This window comes from Colossoma macropomum, unplaced genomic scaffold (genome assembly GCF_904425465.1).
Source record: "Colossoma macropomum unplaced genomic scaffold, Colossoma_macropomum, whole genome shotgun sequence".
Classification (NCBI taxonomy): Eukaryota; Metazoa; Chordata; class Actinopteri; order Characiformes; family Serrasalmidae; genus Colossoma; species Colossoma macropomum.
In genome coordinates this window covers 10,367,353-10,389,335 of record NW_023494802.1, presented here as the reverse complement: position 1 = coordinate 10,389,335, position 21,983 = coordinate 10,367,353, and the positions used below count along the sequence as shown (strand labels likewise).

At 37.4% G+C, this 21,983-nt stretch overlaps 1 protein-coding gene across 1 annotated transcript in view; it reads right to left on the bottom strand.

The window, feature by feature from the left end:
- The window catches only part of spen (spen family transcriptional repressor), a 35,302-nt gene extending 13,553 nt beyond the window's left edge, over nt 1–21,749 (bottom strand). The window contains exons 1-3 of the mRNA XM_036590646.1: nt 21,448–21,749; nt 15,405–15,725; nt 9,520–10,140 (exon numbers count right to left, since the gene is read on the bottom strand). Coding sequence (XP_036446539.1) covers nt 9,520–10,140; nt 15,405–15,725; nt 21,448–21,530 — 1,025 coding nt within the window. The 5' untranslated portion in view covers nt 21,531–21,749. The remainder of the gene's footprint in view (nt 1–9,519; nt 10,141–15,404; nt 15,726–21,447) is intronic.
- Nucleotides 21,750–21,983: the final 234 nt, after the last annotated feature.

Here is a 21,983-nt window from a genome sequence, read left to right as displayed (position 1 = left end):
GCATACACCTAGGAGTAAAAATGAATTCCATGCCATACAGAATGCAATGCACTTTATCACCTATGAGTGGCACTATTACCTAAAGTAGCCAGAACATGTCCACAAATTGAAACTAATAATAAGACCAACTTGCCCACATCAAGTCTTTGCATCTCTCTCTCTATATGTATACAGTATATTTATAAAATCTATTATGATATAATTCTAATCAGTCATTCAGAACGAAAGTACCCAGCATAGATAAAGCCACTTATATGCAAAATAAAGTTGATAAAATTAAGAAAATAAATGAGAGCACATTTTGATGGGAATTAAGCTATAATAAAAACAATAATATGTTCCTTATTAATTCAAATGCAATAATTGTGTAGTATTTTATACTAAAAGTTTTTTTATGCAAAAACATACAATGCTATTAGCAACCATGCATATCTATGTAAAAGATGAAGGAATGAAAAATGTCTCATTAGTGCATTTACTGTGTATATCACTATGTGGTTTCTAAGTTTCAAACTAATACAATAAATTGACCTGATGAAAGTGCAGATAATACTAGATCACAAAAACAGCTTAGTCATGGAAAGTAATTTAGGTTTGTTTAGACAATACATAGGCAAGGTTTAGATGTCAAAAATATTTCTGTGAAAAAAGAGAGTTAGGCTAGCTTTGTGGATCTCACATCATGCTACAATTAGTGCAATGCAGACAGTGAAAGAAATAAAGCTGAGACTTCTTTTTCTCTATATGTGCTTTGTCTACTTTCACCAACTGTAAGTGGGCCAGTTCCCAATCGTTTAAACAGTGTAATTAGAATGTGCACTGATATTTTACATGTTCAAGATGTTGTTTACTGGTTTAAGGAATGGATCTCATTTTTTTACATTGAAGTTGATACCACGCTTTGGATTTGATACTGGTTTAAAAAATAAGGCCTCTGCATAACAATAGCATCAGAATGAATATCATTGCTGACTCCAAAATTTTAACATTACAGAAGAAGAAAAAAAACTTTTTACTAAAAAAAATTACATTTAATATAAATTAATGTTAAATGTATTTTCAAACTAAAACATTTTATTCCATGTAATAATGGGCCACTTCTATTCATCTATCTCTCATCATATTTTCACAAAATGTAAAGGCCAGCTGGCATTCTCAAATTATGTAAAAAAACAAACAAGAAAACAGTGACAATGTCATACATGCACATAAACTTGTACTGAACATATAGTCTTAACAGCTCCATCTACTAGCGATAGAAGTACTTATTAAAAATTAAGTAACAAAATAGAAGGAAAAAGTTTGAAAGGGCATTTGTCAGGATCTGCATAATGACAAAATAATAGAACCTCAATAGTTTTATCTGGTAAAAGAGTTACTACTGTTCTGTGCGGCTACTGTGTTTTCTCTTCTTTAGGATGGAGATGAGGAGAGCTGTTTCCCCTGCAGTCAAAACCACTGCACGTTACTGAATGACATTAGTTCATCACATTTGTACTAACAAATCTCCCAATTTTCAGTTTAAGGCATCTATCACTGTCGCCATCTAGTTCTGAAAAGCACTGCCAGACTTTAGACCTCTTCAGCTGTGACGTCTGTGTTCTTTTCTCTGCAGTGTGTGCCGCAAGGAGCCAATCAGATGTCACACTAACATGATAAGAGGTCAGCTAGAGTTAACATTTTGGCTCACAGTCATTGATTTGTTAGCTTTGTTTTCAGTGAGCTATAAAACAAATAACTGAGTGAATGGTGAAGTCACAGCTCATGCCAGCCCAGATCAATGGAAAAAAAAACTCTCTACGGCTAATATCAACAGGTAATGTTAAGGCCCCCCAGACATCTGCTGGGTCCATCAAGAGAAATAAGGTCAAAGGTAGAAAATCGTAAAACGTAACATTAAACCACTGTAGTTCCCCCTGTTTGTTAACACTCACACTCTTAGCAAAAAGGGTTCTATATTGTAGCAAAATACGTACACAACAGGAATATATTCAACAAATATAAAACAGGTTTTCCATCAAAGATCTATTTAACCATGCAAAAAGTCTATATGTACTCATTACCCTTACTAAAGAACCATTTTTAATGGTGTTGTCTTCCATCTGTGCATTAACCTAAGCATAGTGATCTTTCAAATGGATTCTGAGAAAGTTAATACAAATGTGAGCGCAAAACATATCTGAGCCACTAGGTTCCTTTTAAAACACTTAAAAAGATATTCAGTAATTTTGCCTCTTCCCAACAACAAACGACCAAATAATCAAAAGGTTTTTATGAAATGGCCAAAATATCACTGAAAAGCATTCTATAATGTACATTTAGACTGCAGCAAATTTCTTGACTATGGGAAACGTTTATTACAAAAGCTGCAGTTATATTTTCTACATTTGCTCGCAGAAGACAGTTCTGTGAAAACGGTTACAATGTTGCTTTATAATATACTTCTTTTTAGGAATGCATGATAAAATTATATCAGTATCAGCAGATAATCATGAAAAAATACAGCAGCATCAGACATGATCAGATATTTCAAACCAAAATTTTATTATGTATTTATTGCACTCTGAAAAGCAGAACATTTTGGGTGATGCTGGACTACTGCGCTAAAATGTCTGTATTCTATTCATTTTACTAGATTAGTAACCTTAGAAAAATATAAATAAATGTTATATTTCTCTGCAATGCTAATCCAGGCGGATTTAGTCACAGTTTCCACATTTGATAAATAAAATTTATGTATCTGCATTTATGGATCTCAGGATTGGCAGATAGGCACATAAAAAACTGGATATTAATATCAGCCAAAAACTCAGTGCATCCCTACTTCTTATAAAGTTGTTTTTCAAAACATTTTAGCTGCATCTTCCATTTGTAAATTCTGAACCTTGGTTCACTCGACCACAGTTACAGTAGTGGAGACTCAGAACTAAGTTCAGAGCTCAATTCAGACTTACAGTCATACACAAAGGTTTAGGCACCCCTGGTCAAATTAAATGTGAATTACAAGTGAAAATAAGGTAACGTTCTCTACAGAGAACACAACACTTCTTTTAACGTACAATTACTATGTGCTGAATTTGACATACTGGAATAAAACAAAACATAAAATGTGTTCTGTACAAAATGTAAAAAAATGTTTTTTTTTCCCACTACGTTAAACTCAGCAAATAAATGGAAATTGTGCACTAAAATGTGCAGAAAAATGCATATTTAAGTGTGTTCTTGTAGAGAATGTGTTAACTTATTTTCCCTTAGAAAATTAACAAAGTATGTAACTTGACCAGGAGCATTCAAAGTTTTGCATATGACTGTAATTTACAAAATGCAACTGAACTGATGCTGTGCATCTGCTGCGCTACTGATTAGTAGTGGTGTTACTATACACACATGCAGAGGGCCAATTATACACTACATTTTGTTATACAATAGCAAAGTAACCTTGTACAAAACAGTCATACTAGATCGTATTTGGGCCTGGAAAGTCATGTGGTTGACTTTTTGTAGAGTGACAAAACTGAAAGATGTCTAAAAAATTTGATGTGTCAACATTTGTGCAATTCTCCAGAATTTTCTAATGGCTAGGATACTATTTATTTTTATCCGAGATGGACAGACCTGAACACTGCTGCACTAAAAAAAAATCTTAAATCACCTATAATAATATCTACACATATTATATCTCAGCTACTACTGTAAGGGTCTGATAAAATAACAACTTCCTTTGACAGTACCAGTGTTTCCCCATGGACACTGTACCAAACGAAACTCTACTACTGAGCATGAATTATTAACAGTGAACAGTCTTTCCTGTACACGCAGCAATCCACATGGCTTCCTTTTGTCACTTCACATCTCTGCCCTGCCTCCCAACTCTCACTCTCTTTCTCCCTCCCTCCCTCCCTCCCTCCCTCCCTTCCCTCTCTCTCTCTTCCGGAAATGCTGCTGACAGAGGCTGGGCTGTGGGAGTGGGCAGGGAGCCAGCAGTGGCTAGAAATTTCCAGTTCCAACTGGATCTCACGGGGGTGGGAGGACTTCACACCCACATTGCAGAAGTGGGCAGTAAGAAAATAAGACTAGTTAGTTGCATCTTACCATTTCCCTCACACCTGACAGCGCCTTCCTCTCGTGCGCTAACACCGATTGATTCCTGAGTATTGTGTAAGAGCTTTGTAGGACATTTTCCAGATTTTTTTGTGAATAAAGGCACAGAATACCACTATTGTTCTGTTATACCAGATTATGGCTTTAAGCATAAATAGAGACGACAATATATTAAACTGGCCCAAACGCTTTACTATAAAAAATAAGCACTAAATCCTCTGTAATTTGCCTCATGTTTACAAAAGATGTTCTATGCAAAACCATCAACATTTGCAGCAAGCATAGTTCATGCAGCGTCTTGTATGCTCTTGATCTCCATCCATCCCTAATGCTGACGACACACAGATATGATGATTATCAGCAATCAGTTACTGATACCATCGCAGAGACATTTTAGAAAATCTGTAATCTAATCCCAAAAGAAATTTTATGCTGAAATTGTTCATGCCTTTCAGAAGAGAAGATACCAGACATGATGAACATGTTTTATGGCTTCCTTAGAATCGTACCTAGAGTTTATTTGCCAGAGAACTACAGAGTTTCAAAGGTAAAGTTAACACCAGTTACAATGAAATCATTATAATAGACAATTTACTTTTCCAGCAATCTCTGTAGCAGCCAGTGTCTGTAGAGAGGATCGTGTCTTGTTGTGCTGATTTTAAATTTTGTATTGGCTAACTAATTCATAAGATCGAGCCCTAAATGGATTTCTGAGGAGTAACACCAAATATATGAATCTAGTCTCATTAAAAAAAGCAAACAAAGGCCACATTAAAACAAAAGAATAATTAGTCTTACAGTGCTTTCCCAGTACAGTAAAGAACTCTGAACAGAAAGCATGGCCAACACCGTCATGTGTATTGTAGAGATGGCACAATATCACTTTTTCTTTTCCAACACTGATATTGATTCTATTTTTCCATTAAAAACTACAAAGCTTTAAAATAATTTATTTTTAATTCTAATACTTAATTTAACGCAAGCATCTAGAAGTAGGCTATCGTACTCAAACTACTCAAACACTCTACATCCCCACAGGAAGAAATACACGGCTAACAACATCACATCACTTAGTGCGAGTTTGTGCTATATCAGTTTAGCGTCTTTACAGGATTTGATTCGATTTATCCTCTTCTTTTCATTCAACGTCCTATCCAAGCATTTCCGCTATTATCAGCCCAATACTGGTATTGGATCAGTGCTATCTAGGGTTGGATGGTGTCCACTTGTTACATACCATCTCCAAAAAATGCTGCAGTATAATGTATTATCGAGAGGGGACGAGGGGACGGGAGACGAGGAGATAGGGAGAAGTGGGGGGTCACTTTTGTGCCGTCTCTTCCTGCTTCATTTCCAAATCGAAAATAATCAAAAAGTTTAGTTTCGCTTACATGGTCACCAAATAAGTAAATGCAGTGCATGATTCTTAAGTAATCATTCAATAATGTCAAACCATCTTTCTATTAATTTCTAAATGTTAAACAGAGAGGAGCTTGTTAGCATTAGATTGGCTAGCACAATAACAGCTCTGATCACTACAGAACATGTTTGATTCTGACCAACTAAAGCACGATGCAAGTTAAGATAACAATGATTAAAATTTGAGACAGAGAGGTCATGCAAGTGATGTTGAGGGGACAGAAATGCAAACTTAACGTTATTTTTAGCAAGCAGGCTACAGTCCCAAACAGTGCCACACACCACTGTGCAGGTTCAATTCTGACTAACTATACTCTGCTGAAACAAGTGAAGATAATACAGCTAATGTCTGAGAAAGCCAAAACTGAGTGACTGGCGTTGGAGTGACAGAAAGGGGCAATTTCAAACCTGGTCTGTGGTGTTAGGGACTGTAGCACTTAGGTGGCAAGGTTACCAAGAGCGCAGTTAGCAGGCCAAATGTGCCACACGCTGCAGCGCAGGTTTGGTTCCAGGTAACTGATGCTAAAATGGTATCTGAGAGCGAAAAGTTGAGTGACATTCGTTAGAGTGAAGGCCAAAATCGAATGTGTTCTGCGGTGAGTGTAGTTCTTAGCTGATGCTGAGCTATCAATTTTAGTTCATCGGAGGCTTTTCCTGACACTGATTTTTCCCCTCTTATATCGATGACCTCCCACACCACCCTATAAAATATAAACAAGGTGGAATGTGTTTATTTGGTGGTCTGGGTAAGGGAATAGAAATTTGACATGCATATTTCTGAAATATGATGACAATTTTAAAATTCCAGCATCATTTTTAAATTCTGTGGTATACTTTTTGTCAATATACTGCCCAACCCTGGTGCCATCTATAGTGTACAGTGTTGATGCTTTTTTTATTTTAGCAGCAGTCTTGTTGTTCCATGGAAATATGGAAATGACTAGTGATGGCTGGCTAGAGCAACTGACCAGAGTTCATCAGTGATAAATGGAAGAAAAAAAAAAACCCATTTAGATGGTACTCCTGCTAAGGAGCAAAACCCACAGAATAATCAGGGTGCGCTTTGCTATCCTTCTGTCAAAGGCCAGACAGACAGAAACAGCTTTCCTGCCAAATGTTTAAGCCATCATTTGGGGAGGTGTGGTTCTATGGATATGTGTAACTTGCTCAGCTAAAAAATTTTTGACACTTCATGAAAGCAGAACTACATAAGACTGAGTCCATAGCAAAGATGTTTTTCTCAGCAGACATAATCCAATCTACAAAAAGCAAGTGATGGAGGTTTCTACATTTAGACTAATCACATGGGTGAATCCGAAATTCCACTGATTTTTTGTGCCTAAATCATATTTGTGCCTAAAACATTTTTAATTTCATTCACAGTGGACAGGCACATGCAGGGTGTTATAAGGCAAAACAGTCCCTAGAAAAAAACCTATTTTTTCAGATTTCCCACTATTTACCATTATAAACATTACATATAAAAAGTTAAATGACAAAGGTAGGTTTCACTGGGTGTTTTAGTAAGGTACAAAGTCCCCAGAATATTTTTTTCCAGATTCACCACTGTTTTACCATTGTCAACATTACATAAACAAACTTAGAAGACAATTTTAGGATCACTGGTTGTTTTAGATCATAAAACGGCTATATTTGTTCTGTACACATTGCAACCACTGGTAACTACCATACTACCATTGGTAAGTGTCTCTGCAAAGTCTCAAATTGTACCGCTCTGAATGATTTCCATTATGTTTCCCCTTTAATCCCATAAATATAGACACCATCATGAACTGATATCACACAAACTTTTCTTGGTTTATCAAAACAGATTCTACCCCATCCTGTTGCAGAGTGATGCAGCCATCTAGATATTAGACATGCAGAACTCAAGTAAAATCCAAATGCTCTTTTCGTTAATGCAGTGTTTGTTAAACATGTTGACAAATTTACAATTTTAAGCTGAAAAACAGTCATGATGTTCTATGACAGAAGTAATGTGGCCAAGGTTTAAAGGTGAGGGACATAGCAAGCGTAAATAACCAAGCGCAACCATAATGATCTGTAAAGGTTATCGGTAGCTAAACAACATGTACTGATTGATTTGGTTTTGTTTCTGCTGTTGGTATCTTAGCCTGTCGAATCAACCACTGCTGAAAGATTCCCAAAAGTGGTGACAGACACCAGAGAGTAAAAAGTAGACTACTTAATATTTAATCATTTTTCACTGAATCATCTCGATCTCCTGTAAACATTAAATGACAGTAACTAATTGATACTGTCATCTCTTACTTTTTGCAGCGTCTTTTTGTGTCTAAATGTCTCTCCTGAGATTATGGTCAAGTAACCTACATCAAAATGCGATGACTGTGGCCAACATCAATATGCATCCAGTACGAGCAGCTAAGCATATTTAAGTTTAGACCAGTTGAAATGCCACAAAACTGCTTGGAATAAAATCTCTTTACATTAACCTACATTAAAAATTAAGAATGTCTTTGCTTTCTCCTGTAAAGTTATTATTTTGGGTCTTGGGTACATTTCTTTCCTTGGACAGTGACAGTGGTGCTGTAGGCTATCCCTGCTGTGTCCATGACTCAAAACACTACAAAAATGTTATCCGTTCTTTACATTGTGATGTCTTAAAGAAGCTGAAGTTCTTATTCGCTTTACTGCTGCATGTGCATCCAGGCAATGCTGGTGCAGGTGGCTGAACAAAAGTAGAGACAAATGGATGTTCTTGCCTGCTCAGTTATGCTTGCTAAGTTAGCTTCTGTGCGTCATTATCTTTCTCTTGGTAAGTTTTTCCAACTTGAACAGAAAGATGAAAACCACTGGGGAACGTGTGGGCAAGACAACCCACATTAGCCCATTTCAAATTGTGAGAGAAGAATGGTGGCAAAATACATCAACTAAGTTATCTGCAGGACATACTTTGTACATGCCTACTGTGTGCCCACAAGAGCAAGATTAACCTACTTAGAAAGGAAACAGATTTAGGTTTCCTTGGGCTTTAGTTAGTGTATCTTTGAAAGACAAACTACAAGAGCAGAAAGTAGCACAAAACTGTAAATTCTTCATTCATTCATGACCAAATTCGATTTTGAAAAAATAAATAAATGAATAAACTAGAACTGAGCAAATGAGCAGTCCACACTGTATCAACTCTAATCCTAAATTAAAAAAAGAGATTTAAAAGGGTGGTTACTATTGAGTTAAAAAAAAAGGCCAAACACACACACACACACACATCTTCTAAGCCGCTTCTCCCTCAGGGTCGGGGAGGTAAAGGCCAAACAATAAACATGAAATTAACTGAACAGTAATAAACAATGCATGATCTTTTAAAGAAATTTAAAAATAATAATTGGAAATGTGGGAAAAGAAATAACAGAGAATTTAAAGGAACAATGTATACATCCATATTCAAAAGATTGTGTACATATTCTCTACAAAGAACACACTTCTGCACATTGTAATGCACAATTAGTGTTTTTTGACAAAATTGGTATATTGGAAAAATAAAAAATAAAACATTAAATGTGGCCTGGGTAAACATTATGGCGTATTTTTATTTAGTTTTACTTTTTCCAATATGTTTATAATATGTTAAATAAACAGAAATTGTACACTATCCAGAAAATGGCATACTTGTTTTATTTTATGTAAACTTATGTTGACTTATTTTCACTTCAAACTACTGTATATATATACGACTGTATATATATATATATATATATATTCACTCAAACTACTGTATATATATACGACTGTATATGGCTGGGCTTCTCACTGTCAGAGAGACCAGTAGGAGGAATTTAATTACCTGCTGAAGAAATGCAAACTGCCAATCAACCCTTGCTGAGTCATCAAGGGAAAATATTTCTTTCAATTATTTCTTTCATTACTTCTTAATTGTAATCATGACAGCCCTAAAATATAACTAAAACCAGGGTTAATCAGACACACATCACATTTTCTGCATGACCTGCCACTGACCTGCCACTGCTGCTGCTGGTGGTGCTGCTGACTGAGTCTGAGCTGGAAGAGCGGCTGCGGGAGCCAGAGCCGCTGGGGGAATGTGGGGGTCTTGCTGCCTGGCTTGCCAGCCTCTGTGGGGAAACGTTGTGTGACTGCGAGGAGTGTGGAGAGCGGCTGCGACTGTGGCGGTAAGTCCTGTCTCCTCGTCGGCCTCTCTCCTCGCGGTACAGATCCCGGTGCACCACGCTGGCCAGTGTAAAGGCGTCACGTGCACGGGCCTCATATCGAGTCTCTGTAGTCTCAAAGCGACTGGGGCTCCGACTCCGGGATCCGTAAAAGCTAACTGCACCTGATGTGGATCCTCCACTTCCTACTCCAGCAGTGCCTCCACTGCTCCCTCCAGCAGCACTGCTGCTAGATCCTGTCCCTCCAACCCCTCCAGTGACCCCTAAAGAAGCTCCTCCAGCACTCGCACTAGAAGAGCTAGTGCTTCCACCACCTCCGCTGAGCGCTCGGTCCCGCGGGTCACGGTAATAGTCTGTGTCATAGTGACGCTGGCGTTCAAAACTACTGCTGCTGCCACGTTCATGGTGTCCATAGGCACTGTGATCGTAAGCGCGTTCCCGACTTTCTGAAGCCCTAGGAGACATGGAGAAGGATGGAGGATGGAAGGGGAACATGGAGAGAATGAAAGGAGAGTTATTTTGCTATGTGTGCCTTAATGAGTGTCAGGTGGCATGCGTTTTTGACGTGAATAAATCTAAATATACGCTGCAAGTTTTAAATGACAAGGTTTTTATTGGAACTATAACACTCTGGGCTCACAAAGGTGAGTAACTGAAAGATAGTATGAAAAAAATAACCTATTACAGTTTTTTCTTTCTCTACAGCCAAATTCTATACAACTGGAAAAAAAGTGAGACATCAGGCTATGCATAACTACGGTCATGCATTCTGCGGTGGGTCACATTCCAAGTTACACCAAACCATGTCACTGTAATATTTTAGAATTCAATATAAGTGCACTGTTTACAACCATGTAAACTAAATGCATCCATACAGCTATATATATATATAGCAGTAGCATCACTGACATCATTAGTTTGAGCTCATTAGTGATGCTTGGTCCTAGAGCTATACACATAATATAAAGCTAAATAATTTCTACATTTGTGGATATATTATATGGCTGATATTATGCTATTTTAAAAATAATCATTGATCAGATTGTTTATGATTTAGGCATTTATATGATAATGTCTTCCCCCAAGTAAGCTAAACTGGGGTGTATCAGATCAACATAAAAATGTATATACACGGGAAAAGAGCAGAGTCCATAGTTCAGTGCTCCTGAATGTCTGTTAAAAATGTTTTGACAGTTTAAGCCATAAAAATGTTGGCAAATGCATTACGGCTTTGTTTCAACACTGGCTTGAGGTGACTAGGACTGTGCATTGAAGGAAATAACAATTAGCTCTGCTAGGCAATTTCGTGTGTAATTGTCAGTTCTGCAAGCAAGAATTAAACATCTATAATCTATAATCATAAAAACAGAGCCAAGCACACGGTGCATGGCTAAATTGAAGATTTTGCTGGAGGTAGATACTGGAGAAGATTTGAGAACTGTGGAACAGAATGAATTGGTGGAAAATGGCGGGAATGTTTTTAAACCGAAAAACGGTTCCGAAAAAAAAAAGAAACATTAATGTTGCCAACAATGACTGAAAACTAAAAAGGAACCGACAGTGTAGTAAGATTTGCACACTATCAACTGGTTTCTACTCACTTTTATTCATTACCAAATTAGTAATATTTTTTGAATGGTACACTCCTGGCATTATAAAGGATCATTATAAGCTATAAGCTCTAGATGCACAACATTACAATGATTTGCTTGTGCTGATTTTATATAACCTAGAACCAGATCAGATTGAGAAACTGTTTCATCTTTGAACTGTCTTATAACAATGTACTTGTAAAGGTAATGTTTCTGTATTTTAGTGCAATAATTGTTCTGGAGCTTTATGATAATATGACCTTGGTTACATTGCCTTGTTTACTGGATATTTAGAGCTAAAATAGCTTTAAGAGAGAGATAGAGGTACATGGCTCTCTCATTCTGTATAATGAAGTGGTAAAGGTCATTTAATATCACATCCAAAGTTTTAGTAATTCCATTTCTGACATATAATTCAATCACTGAGATGTAAACAAAGTCATTTAGAGTGGTTTGATCTGAAATGGTTGTAGAGAAACTCATTGATTAACAGTGGTGATGACAGGAACAAGGGGTTGCAATGTCTACAATGCAAAAATAAGCATTTTATTCACTATACAAAATGATCACTGAACCTACATGTCTTCTGAGTTTTGTATAATGTTGATAATAATATGTTAGTGACAAATCAAAAAAAAACTTTGGGTATTATTTTTGCCTCATGTACATCTCTGCTATGAATTTAACTTAAAGTCTCATTCATCAGGCAATGTATTCATGACCATTTCATGTAATAATTTTCTATGAGGTACTTTTAAGAGCCATTAAATGCTTCAAATGTCTGGTTCCCATCACCACTGCAGTAAACAATTCTAACTCTGTCTCTAGAACAGAGCATTTCACATTTAACCGCTCTGAATGACTTTGCTTACATCTTAACCACTGAACCATTAAACAGAAATTCTGAACAACTGGTGTAACTCTCCTGTATATTTTATGCACTATAATTTCTATATATTCTTATTTGTTTTGTTCTGGATATCTAGAAAAATATATTAAGTTTATGAACTTTTCACAGACTAGTAAGAACTGCATCCAGTTTCAGGACATTTTACTCCTGTGAACTGTAGTGATGCACAATGATATCGGAATCATACCAGTATCTACAAATATGTACACTGGACAGATATTTAGATTTGACTAATATTTCAAACCAGTATTTCAAACCAGTACTCCAGAAGAGCAGAACATTTAGCAACACTGGGCTACTACAAAATGTCTATATTTTATTAATTTACTGCATTTGCAACCGTACAGTATACAAGATATTTCCTACATTTTGAAAAAATGTACGTAATTTACTTTTAAAAAAGCTTGGAAAAGAAATTAATCTCAGTAATTTTATTCTTCAGAAAATGCTAGACTCAATGCATCCAATGATAATTACATCTCAAATGTTTATAAACATTCAAAAACTTACAATTTCCTGAGATTTTAATATTTTAACAGCCCAATACCAAGTTAACATAAATAATTTTTAAAAACAGCCCTAGTTTGTTGCTCTACTAAGCAATGGAAGCTGTGCTTTAGAGTCTTTGTGGCAAGCATAACAGCTTTTAGTTAAACATGCATGCAGAAGACATGCTTTCAATTATGTTGCAGTCTGAAAAACAGGCAACCTGTCAGCTTAAGATGTGAATTTTGGAAAAGAAAAACAATCCTAAGTTTGAGCTCTTGCATGCTACGTGTAATCTGCTTTGCGGAACATTTGTAAGTATTGTTTCTGTACACAAAGGTGTACACGTGTGGAGTGAACTGTTCAGTTTGAATAAAGACTTATTACACCTATAAACAGTAAATGCTTAAAATCGTACTGTAAACTGATTCTTAAAGTCGCTTGCCTCAAACATTTAATTGATTTGGACATGACATTTGACCTCACTGTGTAACTTGTCTGTGAGCAGCCCTTGGAGAACAAAGTCCACTCTTGTAATTAAAAAAAAAGCACAAACTCACAAACATAGGTGACACATTGCACCAATTAACACTCCACAGCTCATTTGCCCTTCTTCTCCGTTCATATACATATGTTTAATGTGTAATAACCTTATTCAAGCTAACCATTTAACAAGCTGAACATTTGAACATTAACTTCTTTTTCTTGGTATGCATGTATCTGAAGATTTGCGAAGGGGAGAGCGGAAAGGCAAAGAGCCAGGGAGTGTGACAGAGTGAGAGTAAGGAAAAGGACAGCAAAGTGAGTTGCCATTAGCTATCAAAACAGCCTGTTTTAACAGCTATAATCGTTAGTGGGAGATGGAAAGAAAGACAGGGGGATCAAACTAGGGGTTAGAGAACGGCTAATATACACAGGGCAGAACATACCAACCTTTTCAGACAGCGGTAACCCGACCTACAATTCCAAATACAATTTAGGGAGACAGAACTTTGTGAGCAAAAAAAAAGATTAAAAATGTAGAATGTTTTTAAAAATGGTAGAAAAAAAACTGAAGGAGTAATCCAATTCTTGGGGCTGGCTTAGTAGCGGATCCAGACATACTCCAAAAATATAGTCACGGTTAGGAAAGACATATGCAGGCAAAAAAGTATGAGGTATATGTCCACATTAAGTCCAGTGAAAGTCCAAAAAATAATAAATCCACTTTGGCTCTGGAAAAAAATACTGACATTGGTGAAAATTCTGATTCTTCAACTCTGAGAAACTAAACTGAAACTAAGGCTGAGACTGTGGTATTTCAACAAAAAATGTTCTTTTTGCACTCCAGGAGATCAAATTTTCAACTCTTTCTTCAAGATGTCGAAGTCCAAAAAATAGTGATAGTAAAAAAAACACCAAAGTCATTTGATTTCTCACTCCAGTAAGTAAATCCAAAAGCTGGAAACAAAGGTCCACTTTCCAGAAATCCTCTGAGAGCCAGCATAGCAAAAGTGTCTCAAAAAGTGTAATAATCCAAGTCCATTTCTGAAAAGATGGCAGTTGGATTTGCTAATCCCACGGTAATTTCCCGCTAGTAGCTTGCATATATGTAAATATAATCCACTGCCAGAAGGACCAGTCCACTGGGTGATGCAGGAAAGCATCCTTGGTTTGTTAGATTTCTGTTCCTGTGAGCACTGTATCCAAAGTCATGTGTTGCTCTAGATCCAGAACGAGATTGGTAATCCAGTGTCTGATATCCGAGGTGAAAACTGTTATCTTCAGCCCCAGTGCAGAACCACACCTTCATCTTCAAATTTGATCCAAAAATGCTTTATTCTCCATCTTCTGTTGATTGGGCTGTACTCTCCTTTAAATCCAATACTCCTTCATTCTTTGAAGATTATCAGCAAAAAATAACAAAGCAGAAATAAAATGAAAATGGTCTAAAAATAAATAATGAGGAAATAAAGAGGTTTGCTCACTGTTTCTGTCAGTTTCTGCCATGATGATCAATGGCAGAAGTCTCCCAAGTAATTAAAGGCAGAAATCTAATACCACACACGACTCCAAAGGAAAAAAAAAACAATACCTCTGCAGCGATAGAATATCCTTGTGCTTGTCAGCATTAATCCATTGTGAATAACCATCCAGTGAATACCATCCAGAGAGTCCAGAGAAAAGGAAATCGCTTACCCATTTTTTTCTTTTTTTTCCCTTTAATCCAATTACCAATTAACATGTCATAACTGAACACCACAATAATCGTGATACAGTAAAAAAACAAAAATAGTAAGACATTAATCCACCATGGGCAGTACTGTACTCCAGATCAGGGCAATCCCAGGTAAGGGCAAGACAAAGTGGACTCTCCCCTCGCTTCCAGAAATCCCGGGATATTACGATATCCGAAACATGCCCTTGATTCTCTTCACTGTGATATCCAACTGAGAGGCTTATGATTCGGAGAGAATCCTTTTTGAGAGGTACACTAAACACCACATACTTAGTATGCATTAGTAAGCATGTTTAACATGCTTAAAGGGCTACAAGCTGCCTACAAATGTCTATGAGCATTAAAGCTCTACAGTCATCAGTGATTGCTACATGTATTCTCTCCAGAATATTAATTTAATTTCTGGGCCCTGTATTTTAATTAATATCAATGTGAAAAAATGCTTGGAAGGGAGAGATGAGTTACAAGAAACAAACGGTCCCCTAGCCTTCAGAGAAACTATGTCCACTTACCCGTCTAGTCTGCGTTCATAGCGTCCCTCTCTGCTGTGGAGCGATGCAGGGGTCCCATACACTGGGGCCCCCGCCCCCCTTGTGAACCCCGAAACGTCCCGCCCACGAGTGGCTATGGACAGGCTATCGTCCAGGCCTCGAGCAGCCGTCGGGATAGTCCCTGGCTCATTGTAATCGGTCCGCAGGTCCCTGTCCCCCATCTTGTTGATAGAATTGTGAGCCTTCTGAGCACTCTTAATGTCCACAAAGTCCACAAAGGCTGCAACTCCACCCTCTGATCCACGCTTTGGAAGGACCTTAACACTCTCCACACGTCCATATCTATTAAAAGAAAAGCAAAAAGACATAAGCATATACATATTACACTGAACCTAGCACTGCTTTGTCACACCAATCTTTCATGATTTCTGTTATAGATACAGTTTATGGCAAAATTTGCCTTTCATCTATGTTTCCAAGTGATACCAGAGAGTCAAATGTTTGTCAATAAAAAAGCCCACATGAGATAAAGATTAAAGATGAATAAAGTGAGAAACTCTTGGGTTCAGGGTTTTGATATTTTATGAAAACACGTACAAAAGTATTTCAAATTTTTATTAAAGCTCATTAAATATTACACATTGGCCTAAAATACTGGCTGCTGTTACTGAGTGCTAAAATATTAATTTGTTAGTTATTTATCAAAACTATAAATGAAAAGTTTACATCCAAAATGCTGTATATCTGTTTATAACAGTTTTTATTTCTCTAATAAAAGTTTTATAAATCGTAATATCAGTGGGCTTATTTGCCATATCATGTAGAAAATAAAAACTGTAAACAAAGATTTCCGATTTTTCATTTACATTTTCAAAGCGACGTCCAACGACTTAAAAAGGGCAGCAACTCACCAACAGCGATGTACCTATGTGAGCGTACTTTTTATGTGGTGGCAATTTAACTCTTGGTGAAAAGTGCCTCCCTTACTTTATAAGAACAATGCCAGACATATTGTTATTACAGCTCTTAACATTTTCAGGCCACATTTAAGCTGATTAGCTGATCACTAGTTGATTAATTCACATGAATAATCAACTATCAAAATACAACCAATACAAATGGTTGATTGTGTTCATATAAAATGGTCTGTCTTTCAATTGAGGGGGTGTTTGTCCTGAGACTGCTAGTTGTTTGGTAGATAAGATGTAAAATATACATGTGGAGGTACTTAATGTAACGTGCACACAGTATGTTTATTGTTTAGGTATTCATGATTAGGACTTCTGGCTAAAGCCTCTTCCTGACATGCAAAACTGACCGCCACACAGTGAGTTCTGAGAAACAGTGTAGTTGTCAATCAGGTCCTGGTTACAAATTGAATTTACAAATTGAGTTACTAATAGAATATTTTTAAAACCTTAAAAATCTTTTTGAATTACACATTTCAAAGATACTCCTGAAATAACTGGGTAGAGCTACGTACTAATCATACATTTATGAAGATCTGACTAACTTACTTAGCGCTCACAGCTTTGTAAGTTATTATTTACTCAGTGATCCTCACTGCTGTTTTAGAAAATACTGCCTGCTTATTCATGTTTCCATACATACTGCGCACTCATGAAATATGTTAGCTGACATGAAAAACAATTTTCATTCTCAATGATGCTCATCTACTGTGACAAAAATCAGGGCTGGTAAGCAAAAATGACCCATCTGGAAACTGGGCAAAGCTAAGACATCAAAAACGTCCCTGCTTCTGCTACCAGTCTGCAGCGAAAATGTGAAGTTGCTCTTGATGACTTCAAGAGTCCAAAAAAGAATGATTCAAGTCACTCTGATCTGTCACTGTGCATAATGACACAAAATGTTTATCACGAAAAAAAACATTTGACTGTACTTAGTTTCTAAAGCAATGTAGGAAAGTGAAAGAGGATGAACAGGTGAGTGAAATGTAGGGCTGCACAATGTACAGTTTGTTCATTTTTATCAGAATATTGGCCAATATTGGCAATCATTATTACTAAAATAGCGTGTCTCTGACTGGATGTAACGCAAGTACAGACCTTTTTTGGATGTGTAAACAGAAAACAAACAAACCTTTCCTTTATGAAAGTAGCAAAATACAACATTTCAAAAGCAACATTCACTGTGGTGTAAAATCAAAAGAAAAGAAATACTAACAGCTACATTTATCGGAACTGGAAGCACATTTTTTTGTGCACCGAACGGCTGAGAAATAGTCAGCATTAACCTCAACAGAACACTTTTGTTCATTTTATTTCTAAGTTATTATGAAAGTTATTAACTGTTTGTTGTGACAGTAGCCAACACCACCTCGCACATTTAAATCACAACACTGGGTGTGAGAACAATCCTACTGTTTGATGCGTTTTACTAGGCTTGTAGTTCAGGATGGAGTACTATTTGAGGTGTGCACGTGTGTGTTTTGTAATTGGCCATTTATTTATGACGTAAATAATGGGAAGCAGGTAAGTGCACTCGCGCTGTATTTGAATGCTGCTGTACCTGTACCAAACTGCTGTAGCGCATTTATGCATGACTCATTGTGCTAAATAGCCAATTGCCTCTTACTTTTGATGTAGAACTTCATTTGATTCAAGTTATTTGAGCAACAGACAAATGAATTAAAATGGGAAAACAGAAATGCCAGTTTGGCCTGTGACAAGAGCAAATAATGTAGTTTATATTGCAAGTTTGGCTAATAAAACTACTGGAAGTGCCAGTGTGCTTCATGTGTTCATTTATCCCACACAGTGTGAGCTAAGGCTAATTAAAATCAGCCAACCTGGCTGTAAATAAATGGGGTATCCCCCATAAAAATTCATGATCGGTGCATCCCTAGGTGATAATAATAATTGTCCTTTTAGCACATCTATGAGACAGTGTCATTTTAGGATTAAGCTACTCTCTGTTCAGTTTGTTTAAGTTCACATTTTCATCCTTCATGTTTCACACAGCTGTAGCTGCCTGCAGGCATTTAAAGCATGATACATCTGCAAACAAACAGGGAAAAGCTCTCTCAGGAAGGAGAGACAGTGACTGATAGTACTATGATATGCAGTCACATAGGATAGTTGATGCTACACACTGATCATCAGCCTAAAAGCCACAAAACAGGAAACTGGACGATGTGCAGCAGGCGTATGGTTTTTCAAACTGCCTCACATACAGTTATAGAACTACACAAACTCTTTTTTTGAGAATTTCAAGATTTGGGCTAAAATAATGCTCTATAAATGCAGACATTTATGACTCGAGTACTCTCTGTGTGTCTGTGTTTGCGGATATTAAGAGAAAGAAAAAGAAAGCATAAACATTTTGAACGTCCCAGAGCGAGATCGAGGAACCAGCAGACTTTCAAACCGAGATTCACCAATTTGCATAAGGTTATCCCTTTCGCTTCCGGGACCTAACCAGTGATGTGATATTTATACCATGCTGACACTATTTATACACCATACGCCCAAAAGGTTGAAAACACCTGCTCACTGAATGTTTCTTCTAAAATTAAGGGTATTAATAGGGAATCTGCCCCTTTTTGCTGCAGTAACAGCCTCTACTTTCCTGAGAAGGCTTTACACTAAATGTTGGAACATTGCTGGGAGGATCTGATTGCATTAATTTACAAGAGCATTACTGAGGTCAGGTACTGATGTTGCATAATTAGCTCTGGATCACAAACGCCGCTCCAACTGGAGCTCCATCATTCCAGAGAAGGTAGGTCCACTGCTCCGTAGGCCAATGCTGGGGGCTTTATACCTCTCTAGCTGACACTTAGCATTGGGCATTGTGACCTTAGCCTCACATGCAGCTTTTCCAGGAATCTCATTCTATTGGCAATGCCTTTTTCTGGAGATTACACAAGCTGTGTGCACACAATTGAATGGCTGTGTCAGCAATGGGGGCACCTTAAAGTAGCTGATATGACTAATCAGAGGAGATGTCTGAATACTTTTGTACATATAGTGTATTTCATGGAGAGAGCCCTTCACTTAGGAATGTGGAGAAGAGTTACAACTTTTTAAATGAAACGCCTTGCTATCACATCAATGTTCAAATGAATCTGTTATACAAGAATGCCTGGTTGCACAGTGGGGTGAAAATGACAGGCATACTCTACTATCTGTAGGCTTTGGATGCATATATTTAATTAACAATACTCTGAATGCAATGTGTGGCTTAAATTTGCTTGCTTACATTAGACAATACCCAGTCACCAGCCGATTTCTCACTTCATGTGAAATTAAGGGAATAAACTAGAAGATGAGCAAATAGTAGTCACTAGTGTACCTACATGTGTCTTCTGAGGTTTATAAGTAATATTAATAATAGTTAAATAGGAGTGAATCTAAAAAATAAGCTGTCTTTGGGTACTATTTTGTCCTGTGATACCCTACACATACCTATCCACTATGAATGGATAATAAATAAGCATTTTAGGCCAAAACTTTTTCTTAAATATATTGTAAAATAATATCTCAGGCCGCAGGCAATGCATTCGTAACCATTTCATGTTACTAAATGCTTCAGATGTCTGTCTCCATTCACCACCACTGTGAACAATTCTGACTGTAATTTTCTCAAGAATGGAGCATTTCACATCAAACCACTCTGAATGGCTTTGTTTACATCTTAATGACTTAATTATGCATAAACTTTGAAAAATCATTAGAATTCGCAGTTTAAATGCATGTGCAGGACAGAGCCATAGCTGCACCAGAATGTCTGTGACTGTGCACAAATGCAACATTATGTTCTTAAACATCATCAGAGATCAATGTTGTGTAATTACTGAATTGTTTTGTTTCTTCTTGTGGGCTCACTGTGCCACAATATTATGTTCATACAGTTGTCTGAATGTGAATAACACTGTGGACCAGGACATTTAAGTCAGTCTGGATACATTGTTTATATTCATCTTAATTTGCAAAATCTGCCTTTCTGAAAACTACTAATGCTCAAGAGGTACTGAGTTCTCTCGACTCTGGTAGAGGTGCAGTCACCCTAAAACCTTAAATATAAGTATAAAACCTAAGAAGATGGGGTGCACCATACATTCTTGGGAATCTAACAGCTGTCAAGATGAAACACAGTATTTTAACATGTAGCTGCATATCATAAACCTGTTCTTCATAATGACCATTAAGACAGTTTGGCTACATTTACATGTACTGGACTTGTGTTGGATTGAACGCTGTACTCAGTTAAAGTAACTGTGAGGTTAAAATCTACCAACCCTACAGTTTACAGCCACGACGTTGCTGCAACTAGATTAGCTATCCAGCTAGCCATCTCTTCACTATTAGGCAGATTAACCCATATTATTTCCGCAGTTTCTGTTTAGCAGACCAGCAGGCATTAAAACCGTTTTCAACAACATCGTAGTGACCCCGTTATGACTAGCTAACCCACGTAAACTGTCTCCATGCTGCCACAGCTGAAGCATGAGAGCTAGCTAACGTTAGCTAAACATGCCTGTTGTTACTGCTGCATTAGGCATTGCTGACTTGCCCGATTTGACATATGAAATTTGACATATGGGAGGCACAAAAACACGTTAAACGGGTTACGCGGGCCATCTACACTCTTGTTATTACAGGCTTCTGTCGTTAAAGAAATAAAAGGTGCTTGTTAGCTTGGCGGCTAAACTGAAAATGTTTTTAGCCAGTGTTACTGGTTTCTGTACAGGCTGGCTGGCTGGCTGGCTAGTCACACTCAGACATGGCGATCTTGCTAGCAGCGCTGCTGACATTTTTCGCTGCCTGAAAACGTGTTTATTTCAGTCATGAACCGAGCATGCTAATTAGCCTGCTAGCAGACGGTTTCTCAAAAGCTAACCACAGCCAGCCAGCAAGAATGAGCTTCATAAACTGGACCTAATGTAGTAGTATACGGAGTTGCATAACAGATTTCTGCCGTTGAAGCGCCGTGAAGCTGTTGTTTTTTAGTATTAACGTTACCCTACGACTGAAGCACACATAGCCAGTACGGTCTCAGATTTGCAGAAATAAGTGCAAAAAAAAATAAATAAATAACTCACCGTTTGAAGTGCTCGATAATTTTTTCCTCTCGTACATTTTCAGGTAAATTCCCCACCCATAAGTGTCTGGTTTCCCGGACCATACTGCGCGTTTGTGTCTCCCAATCATACAGATAATTTTATTAGGATAAATCCGACCCGACTGAGTGTGTGTGTGTATGCGTGAGGGAGAGTTGCTAAAGAAGAAGATGTGTTGAAAGCTGACCACTGAGCCTTCCCTGCGACTCGACACCACCACTACTGGAGCAGCTCGCTCTCGGAAACTGGGAGATCCTGTGCATGCACTGCTGTCGAGGAGCGCGCTCTGCTTTTTCTTGGACGAGGACGCGCACTGTTTGCAGCCACAAGAGAAAAAAGGGTTGCAGGCTGAGGCTGCTGGCCACCACATGTAATAATAACGCTTTGGGCTGCGTAGGATTTTGTGTAAACCATTGCTTTTTGCCTTTTTTCATGTACATATGTACAAACTATATGTTCTCTTTAAAACAGTAGCTCGTTTGATAACCAGAAGATATAAACAAAGACCAGTTTGTTGC